General features: G+C 43.9%; 1 protein-coding gene across 2 annotated transcripts; it reads left to right on the top strand.

Moving 5' to 3' along the window:
• The first annotated feature begins 1,888 nt into the window (after positions 1 to 1,888).
• MMP7 (matrix metallopeptidase 7) lies at positions 1,889 to 10,096 on the top strand. Of its 2 annotated transcripts, none has more exons than XM_027580186.1 (6): positions 1,889 to 2,051; positions 4,705 to 4,931; positions 5,013 to 5,161; positions 6,525 to 6,641; positions 8,157 to 8,318; positions 9,826 to 10,096. In XM_027580186.1, exons 1-6 carry the CDS (start codon positions 1,941 to 1,943, stop codon positions 9,852 to 9,854), a joined length of 795 nt encoding a protein of 264 aa, XP_027435987.1. In that variant the 5' UTR covers positions 1,889 to 1,940; the 3' UTR covers positions 9,855 to 10,096. The 2 variants fall into 2 exon arrangements, with proteins under 2 accessions (XP_027435987.1, XP_027435986.1); XM_027580185.1 differs by having other exon boundaries at positions 6,525 to 6,653.
• The last annotated feature ends 8,789 nt before the right edge of the window (positions 10,097 to 18,885 follow it).

Genomic DNA, 18,885 nt, shown 5'->3' with positions numbered 1-18,885 from the left:
TTGATAAATGAAATAATCCATACACCAAAGGACAACTCTGATATGAATAAACTCATATGCATAAAATAATCACATTCATAGAGACGGATGTAGAATTGAGATTACCAGGGGCTAGGAAGACTGGAGAGGGAAAGAGTTATCGTGTAATGAGTATAGAGTTGCTGTTTGGGATGATTAAAAAAGCTCTGGAAATAGATATTGGTGATGGTTGTTCAATATCGTGAATGTACTTAATGCAACTGAGCTGCACAGTTAAAATGGTGAAAATGGTAAATGTTATAGTATGCATATTTTACTACAATAAAAAAAGCATTATTTTCCATCTTCACAACAACCACCAACATTTGCTTACAACATGACAAATCTGATAATGCTACTTTCTTCCTTTGAAACATTCCTTGACACTGTTTAGGATTAAAGTCAAAAGCCCCTAGCAGACAAGACTGGCTCTTCACAACCTGAACCCAAACTCCTTTCCCAGCCACTCACCTCCCAGCAACACCAACAGCCCGTTCTTCATCATGTCTTCTTTCCTTTCCCGAGTGTTCTACCTATAATGCCTACACAGGGGAATGTCTAGTTATCCTCTCAAATCCAGCTAAAATGTCACCTCCTCCATGGATCATTCCTCAGTTCCCATGGGAAGGATTAGCTGTTCCTCATCCTTGGTAACATTGCCTACTACAAGCATTTGTCCCATTGCACAGGGGGTCCTGTACCCCCACTCTAGGGTATAAGCTTCTATAGGCAGGGATGGGGACTTGATCCTGTTTGTTCATTTTTCACTAATTACAATTCAGGGGAACAAGACAAGAAAAGATTTCTTTCTTGCTATCCAGATGTGACTGTTCAAGGGAGTTACTCAAACTTATTTAAAATATTTGTAATATCTAATGCTCTTTGAATTACTAAAATTAACAGAAACAGAAAATATAATATCTAGAGAATGCCTTTGAACTTTAATTCAGTGAAAGATCATGGAAAACCTCATAAAACCCATATCAGCTGATCCAATCTATAAGTAATTCATTTATTCTATAAACACGCATTGTGCACCTGTTACATACCACATGCTGACTAAAGGTAGAAGGTTCTCAAGTACAGCCGAACTGTGATGATCCAGAAGTATGGCATCTATGTAAAGAGAGTAAATTTAATTTATTGCTCTGGAAAGTTTACTTTTGCTAAGTCACAGCACCCAATCCCCAGATGATTTAGGAGATATTTGAATAAGTAAATTTTTCAGCTCCAGCATATCTGGCGTGTTTCCCATGATGTAATACAGTTCAAATCCACGGGACTCTCCCGGGAAATGCATAATATAATGACACAATGGAGAGGCAGCTCTAGACTGGGAGTCAGGACTACTCTCACCTAGCTGTGACATTGGGGAAATAAGCGAATCTGTCATTTTGGCTTCAACTTCATCTTTGATAAAAATAAAGGAGTTGGACTCAAATCTTGACTTTAGAGACCGTTACAGAATGTTTACTTCATAGTTATTTGATTGTATGTCTTATGCACTTTTTCATGCATTTCAAAATTTTTAAAAATTCTTTTAAGATGCATGGTACAGTATGTCCCGAATTATGCTCCCCAAAATTTTAAATTATGAAGACATGTCTGAGTAGCAGTTTGATTCTGACAAAATAAAATAAGTTAAATTTATACAGCAAACAGGGTCAAAAAAAAAAAAAATCCCGTGAAAGGCAAATACACTGTGTGTTTCCTGCCAATAAGGACATAAAACTTCCTTGTTGCCATTAATGAAAAATAACACACGCTTCCAAAGTTCTGTAGACACTGAAAAGAAAGAAAACACTCAAATGAATCACCTATTTCAACATTCAGGGCTGAGAAGCTATATATGTGTCTGTAGGCTCCGGCAGGCTCCGCAGACCGGCCATCGGCCCGGGAAGACCCACCCGGGGACAGCAGCGATGGGGCTGGCCACCGTGCTCTGCGCCCTGTGCCTACTGCCCCGCAGGCTGGCCTGGCCTCTCCCCCGGGAGGCTGGTGGCGTGAGTGAGCCACAGTGGAGACACGCTCAGGTACGTCCCTGGCCCGCGCCCTGGGGGACTCCCCGCCTCACCATCAGCATGAGCAAGTGTGATTTTCAATTGGGTGGTTTCTTTGAGGATAGATGTTTTAACCAAGTAGCTGTGAAGAGCAAGCTGACCCAGCAGCTCAGTTAAGCGTCCGACTCTTAATCTGGGCTCTGATCATGATCTCAGGGTCGGGAGATGGAGGCCCGTGTTGGGCTCCGTGCTCAGTGGGCAGTCTGCTGGAGATTCTCTCTCTCTCTGTCCCCTACGCACACATGTGCGCTCTCTCTCTCTCTCTTAAAAAAACAAAAACAAAGACAAAACAAAACCCAGAGCATCTTTAGAGCCTGCCCAAACTGGGCTCACATTGCAACTCTTCCTGCCCTCACTACGTAGACAAATGTGGGAATGTTATTACACTTTTCTGAGCTTCGGTGTTCTGACTTGGAGGTTGGAGACGGTATGGGGTGCTGTGGAGCACTTACACAGAAGCTGAAACAGTGTTTCCTACTCAATGAATTGAAGTAGTTAATATTATTATTTACTGTGACTTGAGATTCTTTTCCCGAAGGGCTGAGTGCTGCCTCTCAAGGTGGGGACTCCTGGCAATGGAGAGGCTTGAAATCAGAAAACAAGGTAGAGGTTACAGCGGGTGGGGCCCTGACCAGCCGGTGGGGACGATGGGCAGGTGTGAACTCCTGGCTTTGCCCAATGGGGACAGCGATGCTATGTCACAGCTCACAGGATTCTGCTCCTGAGTAAGGAAGTGACGGCAATGTCAACAATTATGCATGCAACTATCATAGACCATAAAGTGCTTCATATACCTTATGTCATTGAATCTTTAGCGCTATCCCGAGCAAAAGAGAAAGCCGAAGTTATGTTGATTCACATACTTGATAATGATAGTGATAGGAGTCAAGGACAAGTTTTTCTAGTTTCAAAAGCCATGGTCCCTCCAATTCTTAATAAGCAACCCAATAAGCATAAATAAATAATTTTTGGTAAAATAATGGGTTGTTGACTCCTAACTGTTCAAAAATTTAAGCTTAAAACATAAGAAGAGTCTACTTTTATTTCACATTAATGTTGACTTTGAAAAAGTCCCAGTAATCTGTTAGATTGAACCATATGAAATTACTGATATCTGACTGTGTTTTTTTTTACCTGAAATTTACAGCAATTTCATAAAGTCCAATCTAACAGGTTCTCCAAAAGGGGTACATTTGCAAGTGCATTGAGTCCCTTTACTTCCTGCACAGGTTGCCAATAAACCAGGGAGACATTAGCTGGGTTTAACAGAGGGCAGGAAAGTTCATATCAAGAATGCAAAAAGATTTCTTCCAAAAGAGTGTCTTTGTAAAGCCAGTAGCTCAGGAAGGGATAAAATGACTCATTTGTTTTTAAATAACAGATTCATTCCTAATTGTCATGGATGAATAGTGTTTGTCGTGTTGAACAAAACACAATCCCTGGGACCTTGAAGAGAGAGGACTAAGGTCACTTACATAAAGTGCACATTCCTGAGAGGTTCAGAGAAAAGTAACCTTACCGCCTACCGCAATTAGACGGCACATGTGTGCACCAGTGTTTGAATCGTTCCAACAAAACCACCGTGCATCCTAGAGCCCTCTCCATTGTTCGAATGAAATGGGCTTTGGAAAGAGAACCCGAGTTCAAATGCAGTTCCTCTCGGGGTGACCTTGTGCCAGGGATTTGCTTGTCTGAGCCGCGACTCTTCATATGTAAACAGGAATGACAATGCCACACTGCGTCCCAGCACAGCTTGAGGTTTGAAGGAGACAAGGACCTGAGCTCCTGGTACAGTCCCCGCCATCCTCACGTCCACACACGGGGGGCCCCCTGAGAAAGTCACAGGACCCAGGTGTAGTGGGGCACGCCTGGGAGACCGGCTGCGTCCTGCCACCCGCAGAATGGGCAGTGAGGGAGCTCAGGGCCAGCTCTGCTGCTAAGTTAATAAAATAATCTCACAGTATCCTCTCCCAGCACTAAAATCTTAAGATCCATTAACCTCAGTGAGGCCCAGACCTCTGGAGAATCTCGGATGTGGCTGGGTGAGTTGGACCTCTGGGCAGGGTCTCTGCTGCGCCCTGAGGACTCGCTGGGTGCTCTTCCCGCTTGGCTATTACAAGCAAGTCTGTGCTTTATAAACTGTACTGTGGGTTTCTCCTCAAAACATTTACTGGGAGAGGGGCACCTGGGGGGCTCAGTCGGTGAAGCGTCTGCCTTCCCCTCGAGCCATGATCCCAGTGTCCTGGGATTGAGCCCCGCATTGGGCTCCCTGCTCTGCCAGGAGTCTGCTTCTCCCTCTGCCGCTCCCCCTGCTTGTGTTCTCTCTCTCTCTCTCTCAAATAAATAAAACCTTTAAAATAAAATTTAAAAAATCATCTTCTAAAAAAAATTTAATTGGATAAAAGGGAAATGGAGGGACCCTTTGGCTCATGAAATGGAATGACAATGCATCCTTATCAATATTAATTTTCTCCTCATTAATGCACACTCGTTTCACTTGGTGGCTACGTAGCTACCTTCACACCACGACTTGAGCCCGCAGGAATCCGAGGCAAAGACACACAGCCTTCTGCGATCTAAAAAGAAGATAGTAAAGATGACAGAGCAATCCCTCTCTTTCCAACAGGACTATCTCAAGAGGTTTTATCCACCTGACTCAGAATCGAGGGAGGCCGACAGCTTCGAAGCCAGACTCAAGCTGATGCAGAGGTTCTTCCGTCTGCCGGTGACCGGAGTCCTGAACTCCCGCGTCATAGAAATAATGCAGAAGCCCAGATGTGGGGTCCCAGACATCGCAGAGTACTCACTCTTCCCAACCCAGCCAAAGTGGATTTCCAGAGTGGTCACCTACAGGTTCGTCCCCAGGGCTCGCCTCGGCAAACACAGCCAAGCCCTCCCCCTAAGGCCCAACTCTGTTTTCTCATCTGCTACCAGGGTTGTATCGTACACGCCAGACCTGCCGCGTGTCATTGTGAATCAACTAGTGGCAAAGGCCCTGAGGATGTGGAGCCGAGAGATCCCGCTTTCCTTCAGGAGACTTTTAGTGGGGACGGCGGATATAATGATCGGCTTTGCAAGAGGAGGTGAGGAGGGTCGCTTTGGGCGGGTCCTGCGCGTTCACGCAAGTGCGTCCCTCTGCTCAGGACTGAAAACCTTTCTGCATATGATCTTTACGCACGCTATATACATGACATATGTAACATATATGCACTGCACTCCTCTGGTTTATCAATGTAGAGCCACTGTTCCTAGCAGGGGATGCCAAATGATGGCTCGTGAGCCAAATCTGGCCCACAATCTATTTTTGTAAATAAATTTCTATCCTTTTTTGTGTGCATGTGGGCAGTTTCAGCATTTTATGGGTAAATATTTAACAGCACACAGTGATGGTCCTTCATTTACCCATTATCGATGACTGCTTTGGGGCTACCATGGGAAAGTTTAGTAATCGTGACAGACACCACCAAGCTCATAAACCCTAAATTACTTATTATCTGGTCCTTTACAGAAAAAGTTTGCCAACCCTGTTTTGTAGTGTGAATCCTGATAGGTGTACGTATGCGTACCTATATATATTTATGGGACAAGTTAAAATATGGCTAACTAACATCATCATTAAACCAAGAAAAGGGTTACAACTTCCAAAGGCCGTAAGTGGTCTCCCCGATGGCCTGTTGCCAACCCCCTCAATGGGGTAAGGAAGGAGAAACTGAGAGCATTCAGATTCAGGATTGAAGGAGCTAGAACCCATATACAGGGGCTGCTATTAATTGCTAGCATTTTATGGTGCAGATCTAAAGAAAAATGTTGTTCTTTTCGGTCTGTTCTAATGTTGAACTGCCCAGGTGCTGTGAACTAAGCTGAATTTTGAACTTTGGCCCCAATACTGACAACGCCAAAAAACGTGTCACAGAAAGCACTGATCATGGCAGTCCATGTCTCTCAAGAAATGGATTGAATCCATTGGATTCAAATGGATACAGCCTGATACCAATTCAAGAATAAATATCTCTGCATCACAAATAAAAGCACTAACAAAGTTCACTGTGACACCCTGTGCCTGGTTCTCAAAGACATTGTCTGTTCTACCCGCAAAGAACAGGCCAGGTTTTCATGAAAAATTGTCCTAAATGGTGCACAAGTATCTTGCTGAGTGCAGTAAGCCACTCCCTCTCCATCCTGCCACCATTCAGCCAAGCACAGCGATCAGATTTAACGCCTCGATGCCCCTGGAAGTTAGATGTGGTGCATTTAAAGTCCCATATTCAGGAAGCCTTCGATCTCTGGTGGTGAGCAGTGCTGAGAAAACATGCCTGGGACCAGCACCACACACTGAGTGCCCACGCCAGCCTGGTCTTTGCAGCCTCTGTAATTACGTAAACCATAGGATCAGATGGCCAGAGACCGACTCACACACTAAGGGCAAACCCCCCTGTTTTCTTTCAGCTCACGGGGACTACTACCCATTTGACGGACCAGGAAACACCCTGGCCCACGCCTTTGCCCCTGGGCCGGGCCTTGGAGGAGACGCTCACTTTGATGAGGACGAGCACTGGACGGACGGTAGCAGGATAGGTATAGGGCCCCCTCGCTCTTCTGCTGCATGTTGTTTTTAGAAATCTGAACTCCCTATACCAACGTGAATTTGATAATTGCCTTAGTTAATGGTAATTACTGACCCATCGTTAACTGCCAATGACTGCATGCCTCAAGTGCTTTATTTCCTTCCACATGCTCACAAGGCTGTGCAGACAGAGGATGGGAGGAGGCCATGGGCTCAAACCTAACTGCGTTCAACCAGCCATAGGTCTACCAGCCACTCGCCACGTGTCTTTAGTCAAGTTATGGACTTCTCTGAGCCAGTCTCCATCTCTGAAGTGGGACTATAAGCCCCACCTCCTAGGATTGTGGTTAGAAGTAAATGAGATAATGTTTCTACAGTGCTTTACACGGTGTTGGGATAGCTTAGTCATTCAACAAATTAGAGTTCTTTCTATTTCCCAAAAGTTAGTTTTTTTTTAATTGGAGGAAAAGGAGGAGCAGAGACTATGATATTTAAGAATTGTGTACAATTCTGAGATCATTCTCTATTGTTCAAAGGGAAGCCAGCCCATCGTATTTGTCACCTTACAAAGTGGGAGATTACAGACACACCCCAGAAAACTAATGGAGGAAAGCTCTGGTATAAATAATACCAAGTGCAGACGATTCTAACACTAAATTAATTAAATAAAATAATGTAGCTGCCCACTGTCCCTGAGAGGGAGATCTGTACTAGTGTTTGGTGATGGAAACCCACCACCAAGGCGACGCCTGGCTGTCAACTCCAGCCTTGGTGAGGTGGTGACACAGGCTCGCTTCCACATGCTGCGGGTCTTGCTCACCCCCTTCCTTCCTGCTCGGGGTGGGCTCACGGAGCGTCTCCAGTCCCCACCCACCATCACAGCGCTGGCCCCTTGGCCAAGCCCCAGGCTCGCGCCTCCCGCCTTACTGGCAAAGCCTGTCTTTGAGTTGGAGGGAAGATGGCTCAGTAAATCAGGAGCCAAGCCCAGCATTACAGTCCTGGCTTCGTCAAAGCCAGCTTCCTCTCTCCTGATGCTCAAAGTCCTGTCGGTGAATGGCCACTATTTTCCGGACAGTGGGAAACTCTCAGGAGTATGACAAACCTACCAGTGGGAGTGATTCTCTGTTGAACAGACGAGGACCTGAGGCTTGGGGAAGTCAGTTCGTGTGTCCAAAGTGTCCAGCTGGTGAGCAGCAGAGCCGGGTCTCGAGCCTGGGTCCCTAATGCCCCTGAAGCCTTTGCTTTCCATTCCGGAAGACTGCTGTCTGGGTGATTACATAAGAAAAACAGCACATTTTTGTAAACACAGAAGGGGTGATGACGTTAGAGCGCCATTCCTTTGATTCTCCTTCTCAGCCCTCCACTCGTGAAGGCCTAGACACAAGTAAGTGAGCTGCAAAGACTCTGAGGAGGTGTGTATACTTGGCAGTTCACTTATTTTTTATTGCATGCTGTGTACGACGTTGTTCACAGAGCTGCTTTTAGAGTTCCTGTATATCACTCTTGGGTTGTAGGAGTTAACTTCCTCATCACTGCGACCCATGAACTTGGTCATTCTTTGGGCCTGGGTCACTCGTCTGATCCCAATGCCGTGATGTATCCAACCTACAGAGTCACAGACTCCAAGAACTTCAAACTTTCACCAGACGATATCGAAGGAATCCAGAAGTTGTACGGTAATATTTATGATTTCACATTGTCTCCTCTGGGTGGGCGCACCTGAGAGGAAAGACCGGGCAATAGGCATCCACTTGGGAAACGCACTGGAAGTTACACCTAAAAGCCCACTGCGGGCAGGAATTTGAGACCTTAGATCCTCAAAATGTCACCAGGCTACTTTATATGGCGAGGATGTTGATTTTAAGTTTTCAGTAATGCAGTATCATTCAGTGACATCAGGAAAGTGACACGACTGAGGTACGCCGCTCACTGTTCTTTCTTGCTCGGTTCAGACACTTTAGAGAGTGTCCCTCTGGGGGGATGGGCTGAGGAACAAAGCTCCTTCCTCCCTAGCTGCTGAAGAGTCTGAATGATCACAAGAGCAATGAAAGTGCTTCCAAATGACAGGGCGATGTCCTCAGTAGAAGATCATTCCTGGAATACGATGGATTTAAGACATCAGTCAAACCTAGAATTTACTATTGATGGCATTTCCTAAACTGTGTTCCCAGAACATTGAATAGTCCTACAACTCCCAAAAAAGGAAGCTATGGAAAAACAAGTTCAAGAAACAGCATCTGTTATACTTGAGATGCACCTGCCACTCCAGTTAACCACGCACTCCCTAGATTTTAACCCTCTTTATGGAACGCCAACTGAGCCCTCGAAGAATAGCATCTCAGAGAACACGTTCTGGAGAATACCACGTAACTGTGCCTTGAAGTTGTGACTCAAATTGTTGCTGTTGCCAAAAAGTTCATGAAACACTGGCAATTGTCGGTAAAGTTATCACCAACAGAACAGAAAACAGTGCCTCCCCTTACATAAATCCGCGGCACTCGTAGAATACTCCATGGCATGTATCACTGTCCCAGAACCCTAAGAAAATGAGAAAGGGACCCAAAAAGGGACGGACTAGATATCACATGAAGCAGATAGACCAAGGCATTGAATTCTTAAGTATTAGACAATGAGGTGCCCCAGTCAAAGTTGGGATAGAGGTAACTTCTGGACAAATGAAAGCAAGACTTAAATAGGTTCTAAATTTAGCGAGTTCATTCATCCAAGAAGTCACCATATGAACAGAAAATATACATTCAAAAGAGTCTGATTAAACTCATGGGTGTTCTTTCCAGAATAATGCAAATAATAGCTACAATGCATCTCGCATTTAGTGCACCCAGCATTTCACATGCTTTCGCTCACTTAATGCGACAATCCAGTGAGTTGCTGTTACCCTCATCTTGCACGTGGGGGAATCTCTCGTTGAGAGAGGCTGAGTACTACCTTACCCAGGATGGCGCAGCTGGTAGATGCAGAGACCGAGATGCAAAGACATCTGCCCCCGGCCTGCACTCCATCCAACACCACCCTCTTCGCCTCTGGAAGGTGGTCTTCAGAACCTTTGTTCCAGGCACAGAAAAGTGGGCTGGGTGGATGACAGATTGTACTGACTGCAACATCTTAGGATGGGTTTTAAGTGTTGTATCCCATGTCATGTGTTCTTATTTTCTCTCTTAACAGGAGAGAAAAGTAATTCAAGAAAGAATTAGGAGCGTGGGGAAGAACACACATTCATTCAGTGGATTCTGTGGGGTTGCTCCCCAGCCAGAGTTAATGCTCACAGTCCCTGAGCTCCATTTAGCACCTTGTCCGTCCTTCCTTGCATCTCGGCTGGTTTTCACCTGTCTCGCTCTCCCGGGGAAAGCAGGAGTGTCTCCTGCTTTCCTCAAGCAGCTTGCACTGGGTAAATGGCAATAAATGTTAAATACACAGATAAATAAAGTTTTTACTCCATGGCAAAAGGGTTTCTATTGGGAAGTACATGTCAGAGAAGACATGCTTTACAGTGAAATCAAAGATCAAACAAACAAAAGCCCCACATCCCTTCGGGTCTTCAGCTGGACCTGCCCTGTCACCGGGCGGGCAAGGAGGGAGCTCTCCATCGGCGCAACTCAAAGGTGCCCAAGTTCCCCTTTCCCTCCTGGCCAGGCTCTCACTCTGAGTATTCTGGGAAGTCCAGTTCTTCCCACAACAGGCATGTGAATTCCCAAGATTTTACATTCCCACAGTCACTTGCGGCTGAGTCCTAGCCCGGACCTGATGTCACTGGTCCTCCCCTGACCCGGCCATCCCGGGTTCCCTGTCCTCAGCCCAGGGCCAACCCAGACATCAGCCCCGCCCTCTTCGCTTTCATTTTCCCCAAGCCCATCCCGCAAGGCTCCCGGGACCCCGCGGACACTGCTGAAGTCCTGCCTCAGCAGTGGGATTGCACGTTGCACCAGGACCATGAAACTGGACATTATCCCCATCCCCCAAATCCTTCCCCGGCCCCAGGATCACAGGTTTCTCACTGGCCGCCTGCCTCCCCCGGCCCCACCCTCCTACCCCCATGTCTACACTCCATTCCTTCTCACTTCTCCCAGAAACTCATTTTCCTAAGGTCCACACAGCGCTCTCTGCAGCGAGAGACTCGCTAATGAGTTTCCCTGGGAGAAGCACTCTCTGAAGAAGAAAGAATCAGCGAACTTGAACATAGGGCAGTGGAAATCATCAAAGCTGAGGGGGAAAAGGGAAAAGGGTCAAAGGAAAGTGAACAGAACCTAACATGCCTCTGGGACAGCACCCGGCGGACCGTGGTGGGAATGCCCATCAGGAGGGAGGCTCTGCGTGTGAAGGGTTGGGGGTCTGTGGAAAACGTCCGTACCTTGCCCTCGATTTTGCTGTGAACTTAAAACTTCCCTGAAAAACAAAGTCCTAATTTTAGAAAAATAACCTTATAGATTAAACATGAAATTACAATCTGGAATTTTTTTAAATCAAAAAAATTGACAAAACTTTAGCTAGATGGACTAAGGAAAAAAGAGAGAAGGCTCAAATCACTAAAATCAGCTCTGAAAGTGGGGACATTACTCCTGATTCTACAGAAATAAAATTAACAAATAAGAGAGCACTGTGAGCAATCATATGCCAACAAATTGGATAACATAGACTCAATGGACAAACTCCTAGAAACACCAAACCTGCCAAGATTAAGTCATGAAGAAATAGAAAATCTAAATAGACCCATAACTAGTAAGGAGATTAAATCAGGAATCAAGAATCTCCTGACAAAGCAAAGCCAGGACTGAAGTCTTCACCAGTGAATGCCACCAAACACTTAAAGGAGAACTGACACCAATTCTTCCCAAACTTTTCCAAAAAATTGAACAGGAAGGAACACTCCCTTATTCTACAAGGCTAACATTACCCTTATATCAAAGCTAGACAAAAAGACACTACAAGAAAAGAAAACCACAGACCAATAGTCCCTATGAATTTGGTGCAGAAATTCTCAACAAAGTACTAGCAAACCAAACTCAGCAGCATAGGAAAAGGATTATGCACGATGCAAATAAGATTTATTCCTGGAATGCAAAGATGTTGCAACAAGGTGAAAATCGATCGATGTAATACACCACATTAACAAAAAGAAGGGAAAAACCGCATAATCATCTTAATTCATGCAGGAAAGCATTTGACAAAATTCAAACCCTTTTATGATAAAAAAAAAAAACTGGGCACACTAGGAACTGAAGGAAACTCCAACAACATAATAAAAACATAAAAAACCCACAAGAAACATCATGCTCAGTGGTGAAAGACTTAAATTTTTTCCTCTAAGATCAGGAACAAGACAAGGATGCCTGCTTTTACCACTTCCACCCAACATCGTACTGGAAGTCCTAAGCAAAGCAATTAGATAAAAATCAAAGACATCCAAAATGAAAAGGAAGTAAAATTATCTCTGTTCATGAGGATAAGATCTTATATACAGAAAACCCTAACGATTACACCACATACACACATACACACACACACACACTCACACACACACCTGTTAGAACTAATAAATTCAGCAAAGTAGCAGGATACAAAGTCAACAAGCAAAAATCGGTTGCTTTTCTATATACTAACAATGAATAATCTGAAAAGGAAATTAAGCAAACAATGCCATTAACAACTGTATCAAAAAGAATAAAATACTTAGGAATTAAGGAAGGAGGTGAAAGAAATCAAAGAAAAACTAGTGGGAAAATCTCATGTTTGTGGACTGGAGGACTTAATATTGTTAAATTGTCAATACTACCCAAAGTGATCTACAGTTTTAATGCAAAAGACAAAAACTTATGCTAAAATTCATATGGAATCTCAAAGGACCCTGAAGAGCAAAAACAATTCTGAAAAAGAACAAAGCAGCAAAATTCACACTTCCTGATTTCAAAACTTACTACAAAGCTACACTAATCAAAACTGGATGGTACTGGGGCGCTTGAGGGGCTCAGTCAGTTAAGTGTCTGTCTTTGGCTCAGGTCATGATCCCAGGGTCCTCACTGGCCTCCCTGCTCAGCGAGGAGTCTGCTTCTCCCTCTCCCTCTGCTCCCCTCCCCTGCTCATGCTCTCTCTCTCTCAAATAAATAAATAAAATCATTTAAAAAAAAAAAGATGGTACTGGTGTAAAGAGAGATACAGAGGCCAGTGGAATAGAATAGAGTCCAGAATAAACCCTCATATATGTGGTCAAAGGATTATTCCTATAATTACACACAAAACATAGTTTGATCATTATTCACAGTTAACCTTTCAACGAACATTCACTGAGTCAGGAACTTCGGAAGAGAAGCAGCATGCAAAGGTGAAAAACACATAGCACAAACCTTCCAGAACCTCAAAGTCTGAAGAATGAAGAAGGTATTCCAGAAATCATTATAATACACCATGTTAAGTGCTGCCGTAAAGGACTGAGCAACGTGTCGAGTTTCTGAGGTCCAGTCTACAATTTCTAGCGTACCACAGATCACGTGCAAATCCAAACCTCCAGTTTGACCATCCAGTATTCTGGACAAATAGGACCTCCCTAACAGGCTTGGGACTCCCCACCAGCCTGGATGAGACTGTCTTAGAACTTTGATATAACCTGAGACTTCACAGACTCCAGACCCGCATCGTGGTCTGAAGGCTCCAGTCTCTCTATCCCTGCTATAGGCACAGGAAGGATACCCAACAATAAATCTCTTGTGTGTCTAATCACATCTTGGCATCTGCTTCTGGGAGGACCCGAACTAACATAAGGGGTGTTTCAGTAATATATCACTGCACTAAATAGTGCCTTGCAACAACAATCATTTTATTAAGTCCCATGATTTTGTGGGTCAAGGATTTGGGCAGTTCTCCACAGGGTGATTCTTTTGCTTCATGGGGCAGATGGACTGGTTCAGAGGGTCTGAGACGGCTTCACTCCCTTGTCTGTCACCTTGTTACGGGTGGCTGGAGATCTGGGCTCAGCAGGGACTGCTGGTTATATCATAAACACACAGTCTCTCCAGCTTGCAGATGGTAAGGTGGTAGGACTTCATACCTGGAGGCTCCGGGATTGAAGAGGGATCCCACGAGCAAGGAGAAACTGCATAGCCTTTTGCGTCTAGCCTCAGAAGCCATGTAACATCGTTCCTGCTGTAGTCACTGATCAAAGCAACCACAACCCCACCAGACTAAAGATGAGGGTACATACATGCCACCTTGATGCAAGAAATGCGGAAAATTTACGGTCATGTTTTAAAACTGCCACATGGGGTCACCCTTTCTCCTACGAAACCGTGTATCGTTTAAACCAGAGGCGCTTTCTTCGTTCTAACTGAAGGTACATTTGCTTCATTAAAACGCTGTATGGCATGAGTGGATAAAGATGTGGCTCATACATACAATGGAATACTACTCAGCCATCAGAAAGGATGAAATCTTCCCATTTACATTGATGTGGATGGTACTGGAGGGGATTATGATGAGTGAAGTCAGTCAGTCAGTCAGAGAAAGACAATTATCATAGGGTTTCACTCATACGTGGAACATAAGGAATAGTGCAGAGGACCACAGTGGAAGGGAGGGAACCTGAATGCGAAGAAATCAGAGAGGGAGACAAACCATGAGAGACTCTGGACTCCGGGAAACAAACTGAGGGCTGCTGGAGGGGTTGGGGGGTGGAGGGATGGGTACCTGGGTGATGGGCATGAAGGAGGGCAGTGATGTGATGAGCACTGGGTGTTGTATGCAACTGATGGGTTGTTGAATGCTACATTTGATATTAGTGAGGTACTATACGTTGGATAATTGAATTTAAATTAAAAAATAAAATAAAATAAAATCCTGTAGGGATCAGCAAAAATAAGTCCTAGCTTGTCTCCTCTTTGCCGCCACAGCCTAGATGTCGACGCCCCAACCAAGAAGGAGAGAATTCAGTGTTAGCACTTCAGTGTTCAGGGGACCGATGAAGCTACAGACCATGCCTCTGGTGACCACGACTGCTTGTCTGGGGTAGAGTTTATGTTTTCTGCACGTACGGAAGCTGTCAGGCAACAGGACCCCTGCCCACGTGCTCACTGATCTTTCTGCATGTGAGACAGAGTAACTCTGACACTAGCAGGTTAGAAGATGGTGACCTGCGCTTTGGCCTGACCTCCAGCTAAGGGAGAGCTGTGACCTACTGGGCAACTTCACCTGGTAAGGAGAAACGTGGTGTCACGATTACCCAAGGATGATGGGTCGAAGTTTAAAAAACAGCACAAGCCCACTTCCTAAGGATCAGAGGTTGTAGAACCAAGGATCAGGACTCTCCTTGGTTACAAAGTAATTGTGGACATGCTCTCACAGACTTTGATGATGGTGCTCGTCCAGTTCGTTCTGGGCGCAGGTGTATGGGCTACACCTGCGCTCGAAGACACTTTGAGAACTCCCTCAGCATTATTCGAATGCATTTGATAAGCTTCTTTTCCTTGCTTCTCAAATTAACAAATTTTCCTGGCTGTGAGAAAAGCAAGCAACTATATAGAAAAGCTGGGAACCATACATAATGGGTTGAAGTTCTGTTTGAACTTAACACCTACTCCATTTCCTCAGTTTACCTGTACCTACATGACATACAGGGAAGAATCTACCTCAAAGTACGTAGACCACACCTCTTAATCTATGGAATCATTCTGGTACGGAAACCATGCTCAGTCCAACACTTCTTCAAGCTTCTCCTCTCCCCTACCTCTCCCCCATGATATTAGCGGGAACAGTGGAGTTCTTGGCAAAAAAGGCAAAGTCCGTGTCTGAACCGTCTGGCGTTAGAAACTTAGTGATTAGCATGAGCACAGAAAAGTCAGCTAATATCCATTTGTTGAATGGCTGAATGAATGAACGGATGAATATTAATTTGAGTTAACTTGCTCAATTAAAATTTTCATTTTAGACATCTTTCAGAAGATGATATAAATCGAGAATGAGAGGCAAAATACATGTTACTCTAAATTTGGAATAGCTAAGTGGTTTCTATTGAGCTTCTTCAGTATTAACACTTAGGAAGATACTCATTATAATTTACTTAGGTTAATTTCCTTTGAACTTCATTTCTTATGTGTCCATATCAGACAATTATGTCTTTTTAGAGAAACCCTAATATTTGGATTATTTTTAATAACCATCACATCACCAACAAAGACTAAAGGGCATCGTTTTAATTACTTTCAGACAGGGAATTTATCTGTTTTGTTCAGTGCCTAGAAGAGCATGTGACATAGAGGCGGCACCCATTTAACATTGGTTGAATGAAGGAATGAATTAATCGATGTATAAATGGTCTGGAAAAGCATCAAATGGAAATTGACTTTTTCCCGAATGATAGCCCCTGTGCTGGGCTCACTGGGCTACTCCATATTCCAAGCACTCTGGTCATCTATGGCTACACAGGAAATAAACCCCAAACCTAATGTCCTGAAATGACTACAATGATGAATTGTCACTCATAATTATGTGGCTCGACCAGACGGTTCTTCTCCCGGCCTTGTTCAGGAGCTCAGCAGTCTCCAGTCAGGCAGTGGCTGGGCTGGAGTGCCCACAATTTGTTCATTCACAAGTCTGGTCCTTGGCACACATGGTTCATATGGTCTCTTTACCCAGTGGCCGAAGGCCCAGACCTACAGTTTCCAAGAAGCAAAAAGTAGAGGCAGCACTTTTGCCAACTCTCATCTGTTGAAGCAGACATGGTGCCAGGGATTCAAAGCCAGGGAAAACCAGCTCCGTTTCTCAATGGGAGAGCATGACAGGGAACATGAAACCATCTTCAGTGCACCCTCCCTGCCACGTTCTAGGAATTACAGCTACCCTGAGAGGTGGGTAGTAGCTCGTCCACTCCGGCAAACAGGAAAGTCTCACGGCTGCCACGTGATGACACTTGGGTTTGAAGATGTGGTTGTGCCTCTCCGGTCTTTATTATTGTTTCTCCAAAAAGATACCATTAAGGATATGTACAAAATAAAACCGAACAAAATGACTTGACAGTGACTTTGCGTCTTGCTCGCTTGTGTCATTCTTGTACCTGAAAGCCATGTTATTTGTAGAATTATCAATCAGGGTCTTGTATTGCTTTTTGGCTCCAAATACTGTCCTTTCGGGGTTTCCCATCATTATTGTCCACACAAAAAACACTCATTCCCTATGCATTCTGCCCTTCCTGTCTCTTCGCGACCCAGACAATGGTTCAGGCACCAGCGTGTGGCCCATGCTCTGTTCTTTGAACGAGACCATGCTCACCTGAGTTGACCACACGGATTTCAGCTCCAGGCTAACTTGCCCTAATAACACAGCCACTCTCTCTGCTGTGCCCTCTGAGAAGGCAAAATAGTTCAATAATGGCCTAGCCATTGTAATTCTCCCCTACCCCCAAGTCCTGACGATACTCCATATTTTCTTCTAGCAACTTTATTTTTCCTTATTTAGTTTCTTACTTATTTTTATATTTTGAGCTTATTTTGGTATTTCACCTGAGGTACGGATCTAATTTATTTTTTTCCACATAGTGAACCAATTTTTCCTACAAAATGTCTAAATAACCCAAACTCTCATTGGCCTCTTTCTGGGTTTATTCTGTTCCCTGGGCCATTTGTTTATTTCTATACCTGCACCACATTGTTTTTTCTGTTGTGGCTGGGTAATATGTCTGACTAGTTAGTAGAGTGAGTCTGTCTCCTTTTTGCTTTTCTTTTTCATGATTGTTTTTTTTTTTTAGTAAAATAGATCCAATTTATTGAGTCTCTACTATAGTTTGCTTTTCTCATTGCACAGTTGTTTATGCATATTAATACCATCTAAAGTAGTCCTTTACCCTAACTTCATTTTTTTTAATTATTATGTTCAATTAGCCAACATATTGTCTTAATCAGGGACCAGGAAACTACAGCCCATGGGCGAAACTCTGACCACTGACTATTTTTGTAAATAGAGTTTTATTGGAACATAACCATACCCATTTGCTTACATACTGTCAATGGCTACTTTTAAGAATGACAGTAGAGTTGAGTAGTTGCATCCAGCCACCAAAGCTTAAAATGTTTAGTGTTTTTACACAAAATGTTTTACAGAAAAAGTTTGCTGACTCCTGGTCTTCGTTACTCACAGACCTGAATACTTCCACGTAAAATTCAGAAATATTTTGGCGAGGTTCCTAGTTCTGAGTTCTTGATTACAAGCAACAGAAATTGGGTCTATCTAACTTAATGCAGAAATGAATTTACTACAGAAGGCATCAGAGTTCACCGGGGGTCTCAGGAAAAAGCCTAGAGAAACAGGCTCAAAAAATGGGCATGACCCAAGGAAGAGTAGACTGCAACATGACAGACAGGGCTACACTGCAGGGACCCTGGTTGGAATGCCACCATGGATGCTGCCACAAGGAAAAGTCCTTTGAACTCTCCCTGCATCCCTGTGCCGCTCAAGATTCTGAGAAGGAGAAGGTTTTGTCTGAGCTAGGATCACACACTCATGTGCTAGCTTCCAAAGAGCAAGGCATGTCTGGCCCTTCATCCACTTCCACAGAGAGGGGTAGGCTCCTGGCTTCTACCAAGACTCACTCAGTGGAGGGTTCATTCTAAATATGAGCAGGGCAGGATCTCCCCAACAGCAGCTGTGACTTTGCTTGAAATTGCATTAAATTGGGGCAAAATTGTTATCTCTAAATACTGCATCCTCATTCATGAAGATGATTTATCTCACTTTTAATTCAACGCTTTCTTTGTGCCCTTTGCTGGAGTTTTAAATGTTCTTCTATGATGGTCTTGTGAATTTTTGTCTCATAAGTCCTTGATATTTTACAGTTTTGTTATTGTTGTGTTGGATGTTTTGGTATTATCTTGTCTATTATGTTCTTGATTTTATTATTGCTGGTATTGAGGGATACTACTGATTTTTGTATATTGATCTTATAGTCTGTAAACTTTCTTATTACTTCTGAAAGTCTGTTGGTTTTCTTTAATCTTCCATGTAAATGATCACAATACTTACAAGTGACAATTTCATCTCTTCCCATCCAATCCTTATATTTCTTAGTATTTTTTCCTGTCTTATTACCTTGGCCTGAACCTTCAGTGTTATGCAGAACATTATGTTAGCATGTATTCTTGTACTGTTACTGATCTTAAAGCAAATGCTTTTCAAATTTTTCCAGGTAAAAAGATAAATACTTTTCTATCCCTTTAAGGAAGTTTCTTTTTATTTCTAGGTTTCTACTAA

Source organism: Zalophus californianus, chromosome 11, assembly GCF_009762305.2.
Source record: "Zalophus californianus isolate mZalCal1 chromosome 11, mZalCal1.pri.v2, whole genome shotgun sequence".
Lineage (NCBI taxonomy): Eukaryota > Metazoa > Chordata > Mammalia > Carnivora > Otariidae > Zalophus > Zalophus californianus.
This window is presented reverse-complemented; position numbering and strand designations above follow the sequence as displayed.

Bases quoted from the DNA above. Each gene is read 5' to 3' on its own strand.
- MMP7 (XM_027580185.1), top strand. From the start codon at position 1,941: ATGGGGCTGGCCACCGTGCTCTGCGCCCTGTGCCTACTGCCCCGCAGG. The intron at 6,654-8,156 runs GTATAGGGCCCC...CTTGGGTTGTAG, and splicing joins GACGGACGGTAGCAGGATAG to GAGTTAACTTCCTCATCACT. The intron at 8,319-9,825 runs GTAATATTTATG...CTCTCTTAACAG, and splicing joins AGGAATCCAGAAGTTGTACG to GAGAGAAAAGTAATTCAAGA.